General features: G+C 28.7%; 3 protein-coding genes across 7 annotated transcripts in view; 2 read left to right on the top strand and 1 right to left on the bottom strand.

The window, feature by feature from the left end:
- Nucleotides 1-20,230, top strand: part of Med4 (mediator complex subunit 4) — a 105,651-nt gene that overhangs the window by 45,815 nt on the left and 39,606 nt on the right. The window lies entirely within an intron of this gene.
- Acn (apoptotic chromatin condensation inducer acinus) lies at nt 4,824-13,986 on the top strand. Of its 4 annotated transcripts, XM_072008968.1 has the most exons (10): nt 4,824-5,038; nt 6,353-7,661; nt 7,738-7,825; nt 7,970-8,086; nt 8,313-8,517; nt 8,978-9,204; nt 9,440-9,664; nt 10,153-10,413; nt 10,708-10,857; nt 11,337-13,986. In XM_072008968.1, the coding sequence occupies exons 2-9, from the start codon at nt 6,355-6,357 to the stop codon at nt 10,828-10,830; spliced, it is 2,553 nt and encodes an 850-aa protein (XP_071865069.1). In that variant the 5' UTR covers nt 4,824-5,038; nt 6,353-6,354; the 3' UTR covers nt 10,831-10,857; nt 11,337-13,986. The 4 variants fall into 4 exon arrangements, with proteins under 4 accessions (XP_071865069.1, XP_071865067.1, XP_071865071.1 ...); XM_072008966.1 differs by having other exon boundaries at nt 10,708-13,986; XM_072008970.1 differs by having other exon boundaries at nt 4,825-5,038; nt 8,999-9,204; nt 10,708-13,986.
- Tm9sf2 (transmembrane 9 superfamily protein member 2) lies at nt 12,260-19,826 on the bottom strand. 2 transcript variants are annotated; one of them, XM_072008971.1, is made up of 15 exons: nt 19,596-19,826; nt 18,816-18,883; nt 18,632-18,725; nt 17,349-17,484; nt 17,136-17,254; nt 16,885-17,011; nt 16,663-16,802; nt 16,373-16,549; nt 15,958-16,114; nt 15,695-15,872; nt 15,325-15,484; nt 15,032-15,183; nt 14,723-14,834; nt 14,470-14,641; nt 12,260-14,387 (listed from the first exon to the last, which is right to left on the bottom strand). In XM_072008971.1, the coding sequence occupies exons 1-15, from the start codon at nt 19,722-19,724 to the stop codon at nt 14,320-14,322; spliced, it is 1,989 nt and encodes a 662-aa protein (XP_071865072.1). In that variant the 5' UTR covers nt 19,725-19,826; the 3' UTR covers nt 12,260-14,319. The 2 variants fall into 2 exon arrangements, with proteins under 2 accessions (XP_071865072.1, XP_071865074.1); XM_072008973.1 differs by having other exon boundaries at nt 15,958-16,102.

The following is a 20,230-nucleotide window of genomic DNA, read 5'->3' as shown; positions in this document are numbered from 1 at the left end:
TATGCCAGAGTATCGAGAGGAGCTATGCTCACTGCCAGTACAAGTATGTCTGTGTATACAACACATACGAGTTTAATATTAAATATTAAATTGTATCGTTACAATTTACAATTTAAAGCCATCTGTATTTACATTTGGCATCGCTCCAGTATGGCATACAGAATGTTTTATAAATTGTGAAATAATTTAATGGTAGATTTCGCGAAATGCATCAAACAAGCGACATCGTAATAATGTTAATAATATTAAATAAATTTAACAGAAAAATAAATTACACACGAAGTTCGAATCTGTATTTATAGCCAAATTTGATATTACCATTTTTATTGTAACATTTCTGAAATTCATTTCAAAAACATTATAGTTCATAAAATTTTATTATGTTCTTATTTTAAAAAGCGTATTATCATTATTAAAATTAAATGTACTTTGCATTTAAATCTACCACTAATTATTGATCTGTGGTTTATAAAACAGCTTGAGTATACACTGAGCCATGTTTATATTAATAAGTAATGTAATATTTATATAGGAGCTCATGTATGTTACACCTTTTTTTTTCTCTTTTTTTTTTTCTTACAAGAATGATTCGACACGTGGCCTATTCCTATTTTTTAAGACGTTGAAGCTTTTTGTTGTGTGCGAATTATATTCACATCTATTATATAAATCACGCATGACATGAATTTTATGTGCAATTGTATATTTAAGTTCTTTGGGGCGATTCGATTAGCGCTTCTCTTTCTTCATTGTTTTATTAACTCTCGGTAAACATGTTTTTAACTAAGAAAATACTCGAGTGTATTGTTACAAATTTTAATAATTGTTATTATTGTAGATTTCGAAGCGCTTGAAATTAGCTTACCGTAAAAATTCGTTTTTCATTAAGTTATCGAACATAGGCCACGTGAGAGTATATGGAAAAAGAAAATGGATGCGAATTGTTAAGTATTACGATAATGATAAGAAATAGATTGAAATGTGCAGAGACAACTCTAGTGTAATATTATGATTATCTGTTATTACTTATTATTTTTAAGATATACAAATACATGCCAAATGGGATGTGTTTTATCCCATTATCTCGAGCGTGTGGAACTGATTACACATAAAGGAAAAGAAAGAAAAGAGTTTTGTAGAGATTCATTTATACAGGATACTTTCAATAAGAACAGAAGAGTACATTTGTGTAAGAGTCCAAAAGGAATGAATGTATTTTTTCGTTTCTCGCGCCCTCATGATCGATCAATAAAGTAGAAAACGTATAATAATAAAATATCAGTGTTCATTACGAATTAATAAAGATAGAAACAATGACAGAGAGATCAGCGCGCGTGAAACTGAAAAATAAATATCCTTTCAAAAATTACTCGCTGCAATAATTTTAATTGCAATTAATTTTAAGTCGAGGCATCATCCTTCGTTATTTTTTGCATCGACAAGAATTTCCAGAGGTCAGAAATTTTCCGATAACTGATAGGCACTAATAATTGTATTTTCTTGTTTTACTCCGCCAAAGTGCGTACGAATGATTTCATAGTCAGCTTTCGACAGGAAATATATTTATTTATTTAATATATGTAGCTATATCTATATATTATTTATATATGTATTTTTTTTTGCCGTATGTCGGAGCAAACTTTCGTGTATTCACTGCATTAAAATATATTCTATCGTAAATGTTGTTTTTGGAATTTTACGTCTAATTTTAAATAATAAGCTTACACAAAACATGATTTTATCATGTGTACACCTCATGAATCTATTCGCCAATGTTTTGGTACTTTTATTACAAACACAATGCAATGTCTTTACCTCGATTTGAATTTTACACGCCAGGCATTTGAAAAGTAACGTTTTACATTTCTCGTTATATTTCGCAGACAATAAAGTATAACTATATTGAAGTTAGAATTATGCAGTTTTTAATGAGACACGCGATGCTTTTGCTAATGTCTTTATAATTATCATGAATTAATAATTATCAATTAAAGTAATTGATCTTGGTTGCATTTCTAAAATTCTTGTTTTCAATAATTCAATAAAACATAAGGGATTAATATTTGATAATTCCACTTGTACATATATTCGTATGTTTACTTTCTTTCTGCAACATTAAATTACAGAATAAACGCTAATTTAGCGTCAACTGCCTGTCATTAATTAGTATATACAAAAATATGTAGATAAGCATTGTACATATGTATGTACAATGTATCTGGTTTATTGAACTCGTAACGTTCGAATGCCAAAAAATATGAATGATATGAAAAAATGTTTTAGGTAAAAATTATATGATATCGAGGGAGACATACTATATACTTTTGTCTATTTGACCCTGCGATAACATCGAAACGTCCTATGAAGACCATAGTAAAATTTTTAAATGGGAACCTACTTTTTTATAACATATTCTTATAGCTGTCATTGAGATGTTTCCGAGACACTACACTACAAACTAGTGTCTTTCGCATTATGCAAATTGCAGTAGTAAATACAGTATATACTGGGTGTCTCACTTTAATCGTTTGTCGTGATTGTCTCTTAAACTATTTGTTATTCCAAACTATTTTTATGCTTAAGGCGTGATTTATTTTGTTTCAAGAGATATTCTAAGGCGAATTCATTAATCTAGATTATATGGATTTTTATGATTATCTGACGGTACCTTATGAAATTTTGTAAGAGATAAAATTTACTTAAAAAAAAAAAAAAAAGAAAAAAACACTACATCTACGATAATATGAATTACCATAAGAATTTTCCAAGAAATTAATTATATTATAAATATCAATAATAAATAATAACACAAAAAATTGAAAAATTAAATTGAGACACCCTATATATGAGATGTTCCATAAATTTATTGTATGTACAGATTTAGTAAATTTATTTAATAAGTATGCATTATATATTGATACATTGGATATATCGAGTTGTATGATTTTTTTATTATACCTTTTATACATACATATACATACATATGCATATATACATACAACAAATTTTATAAATATTCGCCCTTTCAAAATATTTCTTAACAGGAAATATAGTTACTTTTAGTCTTGTGTATTTATTTAATGTTAAATTAAATTAATTGATTAACAGTAAAAATATTAAATTTATAAATTAGTTGGCATTAAGTGTTACAAGCTTCTTAATGTATTAATATAGTTAATCTATATATTTTCGTTATTGAATTATACAAATATATTTCCAAAACTATTTTTGGTTTATTCATTAAGAGATTATTACGAAGTAGTATATTTGCATATAAAAATACATATAAAATTTATATTGTTTTACTTTGGAGGAATACGACCAGTGAACACTGCTTTCATCCCTTAAAGTGACATAGTTTAAATTTAACTCTATTTCCTTGAATCTTTCGAGCCACAAACTACTCGATTGTTTGAGACTGCTGAAAACGATTCGCGTTACTCGATTTTTTCGAGCTGTTCGGTTCTTTCAGGTATCTATCCAAATCGGATCGGTAACCGATTTAGTCTCGGCTCGGTTTGACTTTCAAGCAGTTCGATTGTTCGTGCACTACTTTAGAAACTAACTACTAAGTAATACTCCTTGTTCAACTTAGTCTGATCGATTCTAAGTTGTTTTGATCAATCTTCACTCGATAATGAATTTTGTAGTGTATGCAATTTATCCTCGGATCTTGGATTAAAATTTTCAGAAATAATAGTTTTTGGAATCCCAAAGTATTCTATCGCTCGCACATACAATACAAACGACAATTTTTATTAATTGTAATTCGCATACGTTCCACATTCTAGAGTATTCTAGAATTCTATCTAAGTATTCTATCACTTTCTAATTTTCCACTGAAGTCTAAATAGCTCTTTAATCTGTGTATTACTTATAGATTCATTGCTATAAAGTCTCGCCGTAAGAAGATGAGAAAGAAATATGGATAAGAAGTTATGTGAAGGAACAGAAGGGTGTTTGGAACATTTATTATATAGCTGTAGAGAAATCGATAGGGAAATTTGGAAAGAGATTAGATTAGGAAGTATATTATACAGCTCAGGAGATGTTAAGAGAATAAAATGGATAAGAGAAATAGAAAGACTGAGAAAACAAGTAGATAACAGATAGATAAAACTCAAATCAGGAAGGACTACACGTTGGAATGTAACAAAGTGCAATATAATGCAATAGAGAAATTCCGACAAGAAGGACAAAAACCAAAGAAAATGAAACGATCTCTAAATACAGTGAAGAAGAGTTAGCAGTAAAAATAGTATTAATTAGCAATAAGAATAATCAAACCAAAAAATTTAGAACGGATCGTAGGTTAGAAAAATGTGGTATGAATGAGATAAGGAGTAATGTAGCCAAGCCTATTTCAAGGCCAATTAATAGGTCTACGTTGCTCTCGGTTGGTAGACGCTTCTTGCATTGCATGCAAGGTCTAGTTTATATTTAGTCAATGCTCATACATACGTATGTATGTATATGTATAAAAAAATTTTGAATCATAGCTAGAATATTCGTATTTACCTCTATCTGTCTCAATTGAATATAGTATATGTTTATTATTATTTATTGTAGTCTTTACAAAACTTATTTAAAGGGTATAGACAAGAAACCAAATACTTCGAATACCTATAAAATTTTGACTTTCACCATTCTTCCTATATATATTTGTAACTATATTAATTACTAGATACGAAACTAAATGTAAATTATTGCACATTGTAATTTGCTTAAGTCCCATTTTCACATAACGTAAACGCTGCACTGGAGAAAGCGGATTTACAAACGATATACTAGTCAACTTACGTGGCGATAAAGTTTTTAAACGAATATACCGAACGTGCCGGCGTTCCGGTTTCGCAGGTCTATCTGTTACGATGTGAAACGTTCGTGTTCAATGGAGTAAAGTGGTACGACCCATTGTTAGAGGCGTCATTGGAAACGTCGTTTTAATTGTAGTACGGTATTTATGTGTCAATAAAATTCTGAAAAAACGATACATACTTGGTAAACTTCTAGCCAGCGAACGAAACACATTTATAGAGTAAGTGATTTCTCTAAATCTTCAGATTGTGCGACATCCGCGCGTTTCTCGGGTAACCACAAATTAGATTTTGATGCTCTTCCAATAGTTTTGAATAAATATTTATCGAAAGCTGTTATCTGAGTCAATTCTTTTTGTTTACGTAATACATAGGGCTAGTAGTTATTTATTATAAACATTAATTTCTTCTGACTGCGTGGTTTTAAGTATTTGTCATTATGTTCCAATAGTTTATTCAAACATTAATAAAATTCTTTAATTAATCATTATGTTGTTATATACTATATGATCTGATGCTTTGTTTTAACATTTTTTCAGATATTGTGCATGTTTCTCTTTAAAATTACTTATCTGTGAATATTAATAAACTTGGTTACGTTAGAAAACGAGTAGTTGTGAAATAAAAATATTATTGATGTTATAGTTTTTATTTTATATAATCTTACTGGAAGTAAATTGCTATTTTATGTTTTATTTGTTTTGTTATTTGAAGTTTTAGTGTTTTAATATATACTGTTTTATTTCATATTTTTACATTATGTATGTAAATATTGAAGTAAAAATATAATTATTAGATAGTAGAAATATATCTGAAAAGAGAACTATTGAATGCTGAAATAAACATCGATTAATAAAAAATATAATTAATTTACTTTTAATACATGAATAGAATATCCAGATGCGATCTTAGTATGAAACAAACATTTTCATTGAATGCCAATGTATATTTCCAATGTCAAAATTTTTTATATATTAAAGTACTTTAGAAAAGTCTTTATATGTTCAAAATGTAGGGTAGATATAGTAAATTTACTACATTTAATTATATAGTCACCTTGGAAAGTAAGTTAATGCTGCTGCTAAAAGTATAAATTGACTTACTTTCAGAGACATCTATGTAATATTAACATAAACATGTTATACGCAATATGTAGAATACATTTAGTTATTGTTTATAAATTGAAAAGTATATTGACATTGAAAAATGAAAAAAGCATGTTATGAATAAATTCTGAATACATAATAGGTTTTAGAAAATAATTTAAAATTTATTTTTTATGAGTTAGAAATATTTATTTATTAATAATATAGAAATTCACATTGTGTGTGTAAAAAATTTTATCATTGTTCTATTAAATTTTTATGTAGTTTCTAAAATTCTAGATAAGCATTCTCAATATAAATAACATATTATTCGTAATAAATATATTTTAACATTAAACATTACTGTACTAATATGTCAATTATAGATACACATCTGTAACATACAAATCTAAACTAGAGTTTCTAAGAAATTTATTTTTCATATTTTAGATATGAGACGCAAAAGTGAAAGAAACAAATCAAAAGCAGGGTCTCCAGAGAAAGAGGTTGAACGAGTAACACGAAAATCAAGTCGAAAATATGCAAAACATGCATCTTCAACATCTTTAGAGCAAGAGTATGTTGACGAAACAACAAAAAGTTCGAGCAATAAAATCACGGAAAAGAAGTCAGCACACGTACATAAAAAGGAAATGGAACAATTAGAAGAACAAAATGAAACAGTTTTGTCTATTGAAGCAGATGTTAATACCAAATCGCAAGAAGATGAAGAAGACAACACTTCTGGATCAATCTGGAAAGTATCAAGATCCGATGCATCACATGGCGAGATACAGAGATTAAAATTATGTAGACAGCATAACACAACAGAAGGGTTATCTGATACTTCTTTAAATAGGAAAAAATCGAACAAGTGGCAGGAAAGTGGTGAGGGAGTTGCAGAGGAGGTTGACTCGGCAGACAAGCAACTGGTTTCTTCTACAAGAGTACCCAGTAGCACTGAACAGCCGAACGATCCCTCCTCTTCATACCCAGGTCAGGACTCCAACGAAGAGGTAAGTGATAGCAAGGAGATCCTGCCTGAAACCACTTCAGCCAACTTGTCTGACGATAAACCAAACATAGATCAGCAAGGTGAATCAAATGAGGCAAATTACTTCAACGAAAACGCTGATAGTAAACCCATTAAGTCGACTAGTACAACTATATTGGCTCCTAGTTCAAATGGTAATCATTCATCCGAGGAGACAAACATTATGCCCAAGGAAGAAAAATCTGTGGAAGATACTAGTGAAAAAACAGTGGAAGCATTTAATAAAGAAACTAGCGTTGAAAACACTCAAAGAGATTCAAGCAGTGACGAGGAAGAAGATAAAAAGGAAAAAGTTCGTGAGCTAAATTCATCATCTGAATCAAATGATGAAATTCATAGTAATAGAACTGGTGGCAGGATACAAAGTGCCAGTCGCAGAAAACATCGAACTAAATATCGAGATTCATCTAATTCTGATACACCAGATTCTGAGGATGAACCTTCTATTAAAAGAGATCTTGAAATTGATGTATGTATGCAAGAAGAGAAAATAAGTACAGAGGATTCCCACGAACAGAAAGATCATACTGAGTCACCAAAAGCAAGGAATAATTTTTTATTAAATAACATGGAAATGGAAATAGATCATTGTGAAGCAAATAAACAAAAGTTAGACAATCTAGTTGATAAATTGGAATATACTGCATCAGCAACAACTCAGTTGGTGACTTACAAACCCGTGAAAGTAAATTTAAAAAGATCATTGTAAGTATAAATTAGTGAGTCTTCCAAATTCTTATCATTAATATCTTGCTATATCATTTTATAAATTTTGTTTCAGTTCTTCGAGAATGTTAACAGAAAAGAATGATGTTAAAAAAGAAGATACTGATGCAAATGCAAATAATGAAGCAAGTGCTCCAAATAAGGTTCATTGTTATATTTTCTTCCTAAATAAATTAATGATTTATCAAATAATTGTAATGTAGCTTAGTCGTATATAACAAATATTTATGGTATTATAATAGTTATTATATAAGATCATTAAATATCACAATTATATGTTTTTACAGGAAAATCACGACAGCACCGAACCAGATTCCAAATGTGTTCCGAGAAAGCGTCGATGGGGTACTGCATTATCTACTGACACCGCACCTTCGTTTTCAATTTCTACGGATTCACTTAAAGTAATATTTCTATTTTTAACGTTTAACATTTTGTAAATTTTAGAAAGAAATATCTATAATGTTTTATGATCTTAAAAATAAATAAAAAGAATACAATTAAATATAAATATCTGTATATCTGATATTAGTATCATAGTATAAATATTAATATTAATATCATACATTATACTCTTATAAAATTTTCTAAATTTGTGTGTACTCATACATATTTGCATTTGTGTAATAGGCGTTGGTGCCAGGAGCAAGACCATTGTCGATAAATGAGGTTCGTCTTTCAAAAGATGACGATGAAGACAGGGATCGTTATCGAGTTAGCGAAAAGTGGCACAATTCTAATGAAGGAATAAACGATAATAAATCCGGTGACGAAAACATCATGCAAAAGAATGGTGCAACAAAAAAGGGAGACCCAAAGATAGATAATCATATAGGTATGTGAATACTTTCAAAGGGTCTTCTTATGTGAGTTATTTTAATTTCTATAAACATGGTTTCATTTATATCAAAATAAAAAAAATAAGTGAATATTTCCCAAAACCACACTATTTAAATGTATGACATTTAAAATAACTATTTCAAAAAATATTTAATATATTGATTTAAATGCGGTAAAGAATATATTAAAAAGTATTCTTGACCCTTAACTATCATTGTTATAAAAATTAATCTAATATATATATTTGTTTGTTAAAATTTTTTTGTTTGAAGATATATGGATAGAGATTTTAAAATTTTTCATACTAATGAAATAGAAGTTTACTTCTCTAAGAAACAATAAGTCTGTAATTAAGAGTTATATTTATAATTGAAGGTATAATTGTAAGGATATGTATTTTTTTTTTTTTTTTATGTAGAATGTGACGAATATGAAATATTTTATTTATTTATTAGTTAAATTGTGGTTTATAGCAGCGAGGCGTAAGATATCGATTGTTAAAGAAGTGCCACATGTAAAATCTCCAAGTCCACCTGCTACTAAGCCCACAAATATCCTTCTGATCAAAAACTTGGTTCGTCCGTTCACTTTGAATCAAATTAAAGAACTTCTGTCGCGTACTGGCACAATTGTCGAAAATGGATTTTGGATGGATCGAATTAAATCCAAGTGTTTTGTAGAGGTATGTCAAAATAATTTTTAAAAATGTTCATTTAATTTTGATACGTATCAGTCTTCTGATTTATGCAAAGTGTTTGTTCCATGTACATCTTTTATGCGTAAATCATGCGTAATTGATTTAATCATAAAGATCGCGTAAATGAAGAATATGTCAATATGAAAAGAATACTATAGAGAAAAGTCAGTATAAGTTATAAAAATATTTATTTCACACAGTATTAATTGAATTGTTTTAGTATGCTAATGAAGACCAGGCATTTGAGACGAGACAAGCGTTACATGGTATATCCTGGCCAGTTTCAAATCCAAAGAGGCTTCATGTTGAATATGCAACCAAAGATGACATGGAATTAGCACGCGAATTGTCAAAGGATCAGTCCATCCCAAGAAAAACTGAACCTCTCGTACCGTCCGATTCATGGCAGCAGGATTGGAATCGCGAAGAAAGAACGAATGCAAAGGTATATCAATTTTATCATATTTTACAATTCTTACACAAAAAGAGCTTTAAGGAAAAATATAAAATATGATAAATAATGATAAAGAATGTGTATTATAAAATTTACTATTATTTGTAACTATGTTCACTTTCTTCTATAAAATAAAATTTAGATTAAAAAGTAAAAAGTATAAACAAATATTTTGAATTTGATAATATAATTGTCTACTTGAGTTTTATATTGAAATATAAATATCCATAAAAAAAATTGATCAAAATCATTATCACTGAATTTATAGAAGTTTCTTTTTATTAACTTTTGAAAATACAATCTCTTTAAATATATTCTAACATATATTTAAAAATGAATTATATTTGACCCTCAATTGCTATGGTGAAATAGAAATACATATATTAATTTCTCTTATGGGATCTTGATGTATTTGAATGAAAATTGAAATTTCAACTTGCAGTTATGCAATAACTAAAGAAGAGTTTTGTAAATAATAGGTAATGGTAGTTCGAGAATGGGATCTTGGTAAAGAAGATGGACAACAGCATATAAAAGAAAAAGAACGAGAAAAGAAAGAACATGATAAAAAAAGGCGACAGAGGAGTCGGAGTCCAGCAGTGGAAGCACACCTTCCAGCTCCAGCTCGTAAATTTAAAAAGAAAGAGGATGAGCCACCACCAGCTAAGCTTTTAGATGATCTCTTTAGAAAAACAAAAGCAACGCCATGCATATATTGGTTACCACTCACAAATGAACAGGTACATTATAGATAAAGTACAATCTAAGTACTTATATTTTATAACAAAACTAAATACTACATTTATAAATATAATACTTACGAAGTAGAAAAACAAATAATGATCTCCTTTCTTTCTTTAAATTGTATTCATTTATATAAAGTAATTTAATACAATATTTAAAAAATATGGAATGAAGTTCTTATTCTAGTATCTAACCTCGATTTAGCCTCATTTCTTCATAAGAATGAATTTGGATCTGTGATCTAATTATTACTACTCATAGGGATAATCATAGATATATTTTAATTACAGATAGTCGTAAAAGAAGAAATGAGAAGGCAACACATGGCAGAACATGCACGCAGATTAGAAGAGATGAGACGCGCTGAAAGAAACAACAGGGACGGTCGTCGCCGTCGCAGCCCAAGAAAATAGTTCTCTGATCGACCACTTTCTATAAACGTACCTTTCCCTCTCTGATGCAAAAGTTCCAATTTTGATCAGTTATATTTTTAAGAAAGATGTTATAGATTACGAAAAGACGAACGAATTTTTCCTTTTTACATTAGAGAGAGACTTGCCGAAGATGCTTTTTAAATTTTTCTTTATCGATTGTTCCACGATTAGCAGCCCGTTTTTATGATTAACGATTTAATAATATCATGTTAGAGTTTGTGTTTTCTGTTCTTCCACACTTTTTTCTTTTTTTTTTTAAATTTAGAAAACTTCTGTTTCACGTGAGAACGTAATTCGTACTATTCCTTTTTTCTTGTTCTGATACCAATCTCGCGTATTTATTTCTCTGTTTGATTTCAATTTGTTCAATCGCTAATTTTCATTCATTGGTCAGAAACTGTACAAATTTGTTGCATGATCAAGAAACGTCCCGATCTCCGATCCATTCTCCCCGAAATTTCAGCATTAAACCATACTTCTTACAGGTCGACATTAACTATCCAACAGAGCGCTGTAACTGTAGAACGAACGGTAGCGTTTGCATCGTCTAGGAGTGATACATCACGTTCTACGATACGTCGTAGTGCGATATCGCAAAACGTGCCCTGGGGAATCGAAGGATAATCAAACGAAAAAACTATCTACATAGAGAAAGAACGCTCGGAACGAATTTAGTATTCGTGATCGTTGAAAAACGCTATTTGTTTTCTTACGAGAAAATAAAAAACGAAACGAAACAAAAAAAATATTAGTGCTGGGGCGAGATGCTGAAAACAACAGCGAACAAAAAAGCCCAAAATAAGGATACTGAGAGACTGTGGTTCATTAATATGAAGTCGTCCTAAAGCGTCAATGGGAGTGTTTTCTCTTCCCGGAATCTATCTCTCTTTTCGTCTCTGTCGGTAGAATAGCCTGACTTCCTTGAATGTTGACATGTACTACCACATAAATAGTGGTAGTAAAATGTAAAGTTTTGGTGTTTCTCGTTTTCGCGCAATGAATTTGCACAGCCAGAAACACGTTTGTATATAAAGCATAATTCAATACGCCGTGATATGACATGTAAAATTATGAATAAATGTAAAACATTGTAGGTTATACGAAAGGTATATCTATCGCTTACTTTGTACAATGTCATACCATATTTAGAAGATTTGTTATTCACCCTTGAAATAAGATCGAAAGATTTACGAAGAAGAAGCGAAAGAAAAAAAATACATACATTTTAGAACGAAAAATGAATTGTTCGTTATATTTATTTCATCGTTATAATATATATTTTTTGTCTGATTCGAACAAAAAATGTAATTGAGAAGGAAACCAACGAGGAAAAAACAATATTATTAACAAAAAATAACTCGAACATGGCCATAAATGTTTGAAATGTTTGCAACAGAGAAAACAAATGTTTACGTAAACTTATTCGATCTTTATTTATATTAAAATCGTTAACGCTAACGTTGTAATTGCTTCAATTTACAAAAATCGTGAATTACAGAATGTGCATGTCAGCTATTAATTAAAATATTTCACAATCACAAATACTATGAATAGAAAGAATAAAAGAAAACTGGAATTTCAAGTTTGGTGTGTAACTTAACTACTAATTTATACACTGTATATCTTTCCTCCAATTAAACTAATTTTAATGACATGTTGCGTCCAAAAATATTTTTTTACATATTTTAAGGAAAAGAACGTAGTTATGCAATAATGTATATTCTTAAATATTCTTATTCTTTTTAAATTTTCATGTGAAAAAAATCAAGGACTGAAACGATTATGAGAAACTAACATTATATTTGTCTTGATTATGATTTGAAATTAATTTTTAGATCTCTTTCCAAATTTTTTTATAAAATTGTGAATGGTAATTTAATATGTAGTTATTTATAATTTTAAAAGTATTTATTATCATAAATGTCTCTTCTGAGCCAGCTTTCCAAGAACCAAAAGAAGGAAATTTTCTTTTTATATGTATTTTCTTCTTTTTTTATATAATATTTGAATTATTTAAACCGGAACAAAATTATAATAAAGAACTATAACCAAAATGTTTGATAGAATAGTTACATGAATCCGGCTAGAGTCGATATTCTCACTAAATTTGGCTTTCTATAATTTTTCTTTGAAATTTGAAATTATTTCAAGCACCTGAATCGATTATATGAGTTTTTAACGCCTGAAAAGAATATCTTTTTTAGGGCCTATAAATAATATTTTACCTAAAATTTCGTATTTCAGAATACACTTAAAATTTTAACGAAATTCATCCTTCGCTATAAATCGTCGTATTTATATATGTGTATGTATTACAAGTAAATTAACATACAGTAAGTAAATTAATATACATACATATTTCTTTCTTTGCTTATATCGCAAAAAGATTAAATTACTTTTACGCAATTATTTATGAATTTTATAATATATTCAACTTAAAGAGTTAAGCTGTGTAATACAGACTGCAAAGGGCTCGGTCTTACAAACATGATAAAAAATGTGTGTACACATCAGAATTCAAATTTATAGTCCAGAGAATTCGAGAGACTACTTGACGATTACAAGACAAAAGTCTTCTCTTATTTACATTGTTGATTAATATCTTTAGTTTATCAGCTTATTATTGTAAACAAATGTATCTAATAATTATACATTACGTCTGGATTGCACAATTCATTTGTAAAATGTATACACGTATCTTTATAGCTTTGATACACCTATCTCGTTATCAAAAGAATGCATACTGACAAGTACGCTAAAGACTCTATAACGGTTCATTCATAGATAGCGAGTAGTAAATATAAATTAAAATAAGATTCATCGTTGCTTTGGTATCGTCTCACGAAGGCGATATTGAATATAATAGATATGTATCTTAAACTGCAATTAAATCTTGAATAAAACATAGAATTAAAGTGCAATCCTTTACAAACAATTATAGAGTCTTTACTGCAGTTAACAATAAACACATCAATGTTATGCTGATAAATTTCGAACATTTTGTCTCCTGGTTTTCAGGTAGCAGGTCAAATTAATGACCTGATTTGTAACCCTTTTTATGCGCATGTTTCAAGAAGCAAGAAAATGTATAAAAACAATTTTGGCAAATGTACTTCTTTGGAAATCTTGCAAAATTGCTTCTTATGACTATTATCATTATCAAACAGTATTTTTATACTAATTTGTAATATTATTGCTATACTTTATTTATTATTAATAACATAAATAATAAGTAATATCTCTGAAATATTTAATTGCATGAAATATCTATAATTGAGACAATAAATAAATTGAAACTAGAACACTTGCACATAAAAAGGACTTGATGCTAACACTTGCGCATAAAAAGGACTTGATGCTTGTACGTTAACACCATCTTTTTCAAAACTGATATCAATTATCATTCATTTCTATGACTATTTTATTCATACCACATTCAGTTTATTTCGATAGGTATCATTTGATTCATTAGTCGACTTTTACGACACTGTAGATCTTTCGCACGAACCAGAAACAGGCAAAGAAGCCAATTGATCCTATTTAATACATAAAATATGCAATAATTTTTTATTTAAAAATATTAACATTTTATTATTGTAGAAGAAATAAATACTTTACCTGTTAAAACGAAGAATAAGTAAACCATAATACAAGTATAACCAAAGTAAAGGAACGTAGATGTAGCATCTTCTATTTCCAACTTAGTCATGAAAAAATGTATGCAATAGATTAATAAATAGAACGCGGTAAATCCAGATGTTAGGAAACTACGCCACCACCAATGATAATCCTAAAACAAAAAAGATAATTCGAATATATGTATCTTGAGAAATGTTTTGTTTATTTTATTAATAAAAGGTCATTCATTTACCTCCGCACAAAGATGGAAATAGCAAAGTAAAATCGTCGTTTCTGAACATGTAATTACGAGTATAACAAATACCAAAAAGAGAAATCCAAACATGTAATACACCTGACTTGACCTGAAACAGATTAATTAAAGTTTAGATATTTTGTATATTAAAAAATAAAAGCTTTCCTATTTATAAATACAATATTAGAATTGGTAGTAATTAGAAGTAATTAGAATAGATAAAACTGATCAGTGGAATTAATAATACTTATAACTTATATTATCTATATTATTAAGGCTACTAGGTTTTAAAAATGTGATATTTACCATAAAGAATTAAGTATAAAGAATAATTGTATAAATATACATCCGAAAGGTAGAACTCCACCCATTATTACACCAGGTATTGGTTGAGTATAAAAACTTTGTTCTGGTATTTGTCTAGGAATTTGATTGGTTCTAACAGGATGCTCCAAAGACTAAAATAAAATTCGTTACTAATGAATTTCTTCTTTGAAATCTCATTTTTTGTCAATAGAATTTCTATAGAACAACGCTACTGCTTCTATATATATAAAAGAACATTCAACACTATTTTTGTTGATAAAAGAAGTCTTTACCCTTTTCCGGAATCCGAAATAAGCACCAATAAATGTTAATGGAAGAGATACTCCAAACCAAAGTGCTAGAAGAGCAATAAGAGTGCTGAATGGTACTGCAGCTGAACTTTCATTTGCCCAAAAAATTAAATTCATTATAAAGAATAAACTGAATACAATTCTGTAAATAAAAATACATTTTTATAAAATTCGTCTTCATACTCACGATATTGTACATATAATGTAAATATGTAATTACATAAATTATTAAAAGGTCCATAGCCAAAGGATGAACTGTTATTAACTTTGATTTTCAGATTGTATAGCTTTATAGACTAGTTGTATTTATCACACACATGTACATATATATTTATTAAATAAATCGTATTACCCAGGACTCAACATAGATGTAAGTACAACGTTCGATTTCCATTTTTCACCACCGAAGCTTTTATATATTCTAGCAGATACGTAACCAGCAGTAGCTCCAAGACAAACATATAAAACCATGGCACAAGTCATTAAAGCTCCTCTGTTTGCTGGAGATAAAAATCCTAAACACGCAAATGCTGTGGAATGCAAAATGAAACTTTATATTTTTTACTGTTTATATATCAAGTAAATACACTTATGCATGTAGATTTAAAAACTTACCAAGTGTTACAAGTGTCATATAAAACACTTGAACACCAGACCCGAGTAAAACTGATAATAACATTCCTTTGCGAGGAGGTCGGAATACATCACCATGAACTAATTTCCAGCCAAATTCTTCATGTGCGTCTTCTCCTGATTCTATCTGGAAGGAAGCCTGCGTTATTGAAACACAGACAAGGGAACATCACAGCTTTATGATATAAAACAAAATCAAACATCGTGTCATATATTCTTGTTAATTAATGAAATAATACTGTCGTGTTAGTAACTTTAAAGAAAATGAGATGATTTGAATAATGTATAAATAAATAAAAATGGAATACATATTAAATTTATGGATTAAAACAAAATGAAACTTTCTAATTCAAGTAAAATGAAACAAAAGTTAACAAATAGCATTTCATTAGTGTACCTGATTGTATCTCGCAATATCTTTGTGCAATGTTCGGAGCAATATCATGGCCACCATTCCAGAAAGGAACAAAACAATTATTAATGAATTAAGAATACTAAACCACTGGATATTTGTATGTGGCATAGATTCTAAAATATAATCCCATCTAGATGACCATTTGATTGTACTGTTTTCCTAAAATTAAAAATATAATCGTATTTTTTGTTTAAAAACTATACTATCAAGGTATAGGTATCAAGGTACTATCAAGGTATATCAAGGATTAATTTGTTATTGTGAATGCTTACAATATATGTCACAGAGTATGTGTAAGTAATATCTAAGTTTTTCCCAACAGAAAGTGGACTGTGTGGTATATCTAATGCTTCTTTGTGGTCACAGTTAACAACAGTACCATGTTTAATGCTACGCGGAACCACTTTAACAGCTATTAAAGAAAATAAACATAAATTTCATTAAAAATTAACATTGCAAGTTTAACAATATATAAATAAAATTTCAATCCTTACATATTATACGTCCTCCGTTTTCTTTAAATGCAGATCCCCATTCTTCTTTAACACCACTATGATACGTGATCGTAAGGTCTACGTGATTATATAGGTAATAACTATTTTCTCTTTTGTTATATGCATCCTAATAAAGAACAAATTGATTAATTTCACTTTTCACGTATTTTCTGTAAGTTTAAGGAATTTTTTAAATCTACTATTAATGAACATCGGTTTTTGATTCAGAAATAATAATACTTTAAATTTACATTAACAGTACAGTCCTGTTGAGATCTTGAATCTCGTAAGAAGCATCCCATAGGAAATCCAGTACTACAATATTGTCTTTCATCTTCTAACTGATAACACCACGTAACAGGCATATTATCTATAACAAAAAAAAAGAGAAACTTATTAACATGGTGATATGAACAATAATAAAGGTTTTCCAGATTCAACTTGTTTTATCACTAAGATATTACCAACTATCCAATGATGCTGATATTTAAATGCCATTCCTTTCCTCAAAAATTCCAATTTCTTTTCTGATTCTTTATTTCCACCTTGATATGATCTTTTACACACAACATCACAATTAACATTTTTCATGAACTCTAGCTGAAAATTTACATAATTTATATCTTTTATTATACATATGTATATTATACATAAGCTAGGGAGCCAACTTTTTTATATCATAAAATTTTTGTAACTTTTTTATGTTGCTCATTTGCATTGATGTTACTACATAAAAATTGTATTTGACTCATAGATGCAGAAAGAACAGGTTTTGTATGTCACTATTCTAGCAAATGAACAATATATTAAGTCATTGTTCCAAAGAAAAATGGAAGATAGAAAATAATCATTGTCATAATTTTTCAGGGACTTCCAATAGTCTGACAAAAAAATGTTTCCGATGAGAGTTAATTACTTTTCAATTTGCTATAAACTGTAATTTAAAAAATTTCCAAAAAATTCTTTTTACAATAAAGAATCAAGGTCGTATTGAATTTTTAATAAGACACTATTTTTAACTTTACAATGTCATAGCTGATGTTAAGATGAATTCAACAATTCCCTATAGCATGACATAATATTTTGTGGACAGATGATGTGCATACAAGCTGTATACACATTTTTAAAAAAATTTAAAATAATGTATACAAGCTTGAGCAAGATAGAACGAAGATTTTATGATATAAAATATAGGTCCACATTAATTCAGTATTTGCTAAATGTTGATGTTATCCAAATATCGACATAATCCGAAAATATTAATTATAAACAGTATAACAGGTAGGAATTCTCATGTTGTGTCCTTAGAGATAAATTAAAATACAACGAACGTTATGATCTGAAACAACCATGAAAATTAATTGTTCGGGTAGTTTCAAAACTTAGAACAGATAAGAACGATTTCGAGTATTGAAATCGACCCCCGGTAAACCGTGCGAAATTTCGAGAATGTTTGATTACTCAAGATAACTTCATTTTGACAAGGTGATAAAAATGCGTTGATATATGTACTTAAGAGCGGAAAGTATAAGATCAATTTTAGAAATTTTGTAAGTCTTACTCAAAATTCCGATGAACTCAGTTTCTTGAATAGGCTCGTAAATTTCACTTCCTGCTATCCCACTGACATTCGCGTATACGGACACAACATTTATTTTCCACATTGAATTTGTTAAATGCATAAAATATACAAAAATAAATATAACTGGATATAACAAATGATTTGAAGGTTTTGTTTTTATCATACCTTGTAAGGAGAAGGCCTTATACGCTCTCCAAAAACAACCTGTCCCAAGTTTTCAACAGGACTTTGAGTTTCATCGGAAGGACAAAAATCAAAGCTAAAAAAAGAATTCTTGGTATAACAATTCAAACTTCTACGAGATTAAAAGATGTTATCAATTATATATGTGTTTCTTATGAAAACTTACTGATGATATTCATATGGTATTACATATTTCTCAGTGTTTAGACGATTTACATATAGTTTAATCTCAGACTGAAAGAAATAAACATTATCTGATAAAACACAATAAATTATAGATTACATATATTATATTTATGTAATACATCAATTATTACACTTACGTGATGTATAATTATTATTAATTGTAATTATAAAAAATATAAAAAAAATAAATTGTAATTATAAATAATTTATAATTATTATTTTTTATTATTTTTTAAATGTGGGAGCTTTTGATTAAATTTTTATGAACTTTTTGTGATTATGACATTTATAATGAAGTTAGTAAATACAAATTTGATAATTTAGAAATACTTAAATTTAAAACATATATATATGTAATTAATATGCTTTCAAACACAACATATTTGAACAACTGACGTTTCGTCATAAATCGTACAAAATGTAAAGTACCTACATGTTCGTGTAAGGTCGATTTACGAATATTCCAGATTGTACAAGCAATTAAATACTTTTTCAAAACCTTTCGTGCCTCAATTTCGTTGTTATGAGTCATATGTCACGAAAGGCCACATCGAAACATATTTACAATTATTAAAAATTACTTCTTAATTAAAATAATACGAAAAATGAAAAATACATTAGACTGTACGATCAAAATATAATGATTATTATAATTGACGAATATGAAGGATATTGGAGGAAGAGGAGAAAAAAATGATAAACTAAATACACATGATCATAACCAATTCTTAAAATAGTCAAAAATAATCTTTATACGCACTTTACACGTTTCAGAGGTTTCTCCGGCCTTGCAATAATTTACCGGTGCTAGACCCGGTAAATAAAAAGTCGATGAATGGTGAATTAGACATACAACGAACAGTAACCACAGTAAAATTATTCTCGCCATTCTGTATTGTTGTTCGTCCTTACTAACTACTTGCCTAGTGCAAGTATATGTCAATTGCTATGTGAAAAACATCGGACTCTACACTACCATGATACTGTCATTGATAACGAATTGTAGACAGATTGGTTACCTCTACGCGTAGCAATTTCGCCTTTCATACTATCGAACTTCTAATTGTCAATTGCAAACTCTGATTTCGAGTCATAGAAACAAATATCAATTAAAATTTATTTTTCGAATTTTTAAACTTACTGATATTGAGAATTTATTATACAGGCTGTCACAATAGTCATGGTACAATTACCAAGGGAGTAATTATATTTAAAAACATAAATTGGAAATATCGAATAAAATTTGTTTATATAACTGGAATGATCGACAGGATATCTCTATAATACGAAAACAGGGAAAATTAATTGAAGATATAGAACAAAATTTTTTCATAAAATTCATTGTTCTCGAGAAAGTTATATTTAAAATGTTATCAGATATAGGTATACTGAAAC

Source organism: Bombus fervidus, chromosome 8 (assembly GCF_041682495.2).
Source record: "Bombus fervidus isolate BK054 chromosome 8, iyBomFerv1, whole genome shotgun sequence".
Classification (NCBI taxonomy): domain Eukaryota; kingdom Metazoa; phylum Arthropoda; class Insecta; order Hymenoptera; family Apidae; genus Bombus; species Bombus fervidus.
The sequence above is the reverse complement of the archived record's forward strand: the minus strand, read 5'-3'. Positions and strand labels throughout refer to the sequence as shown.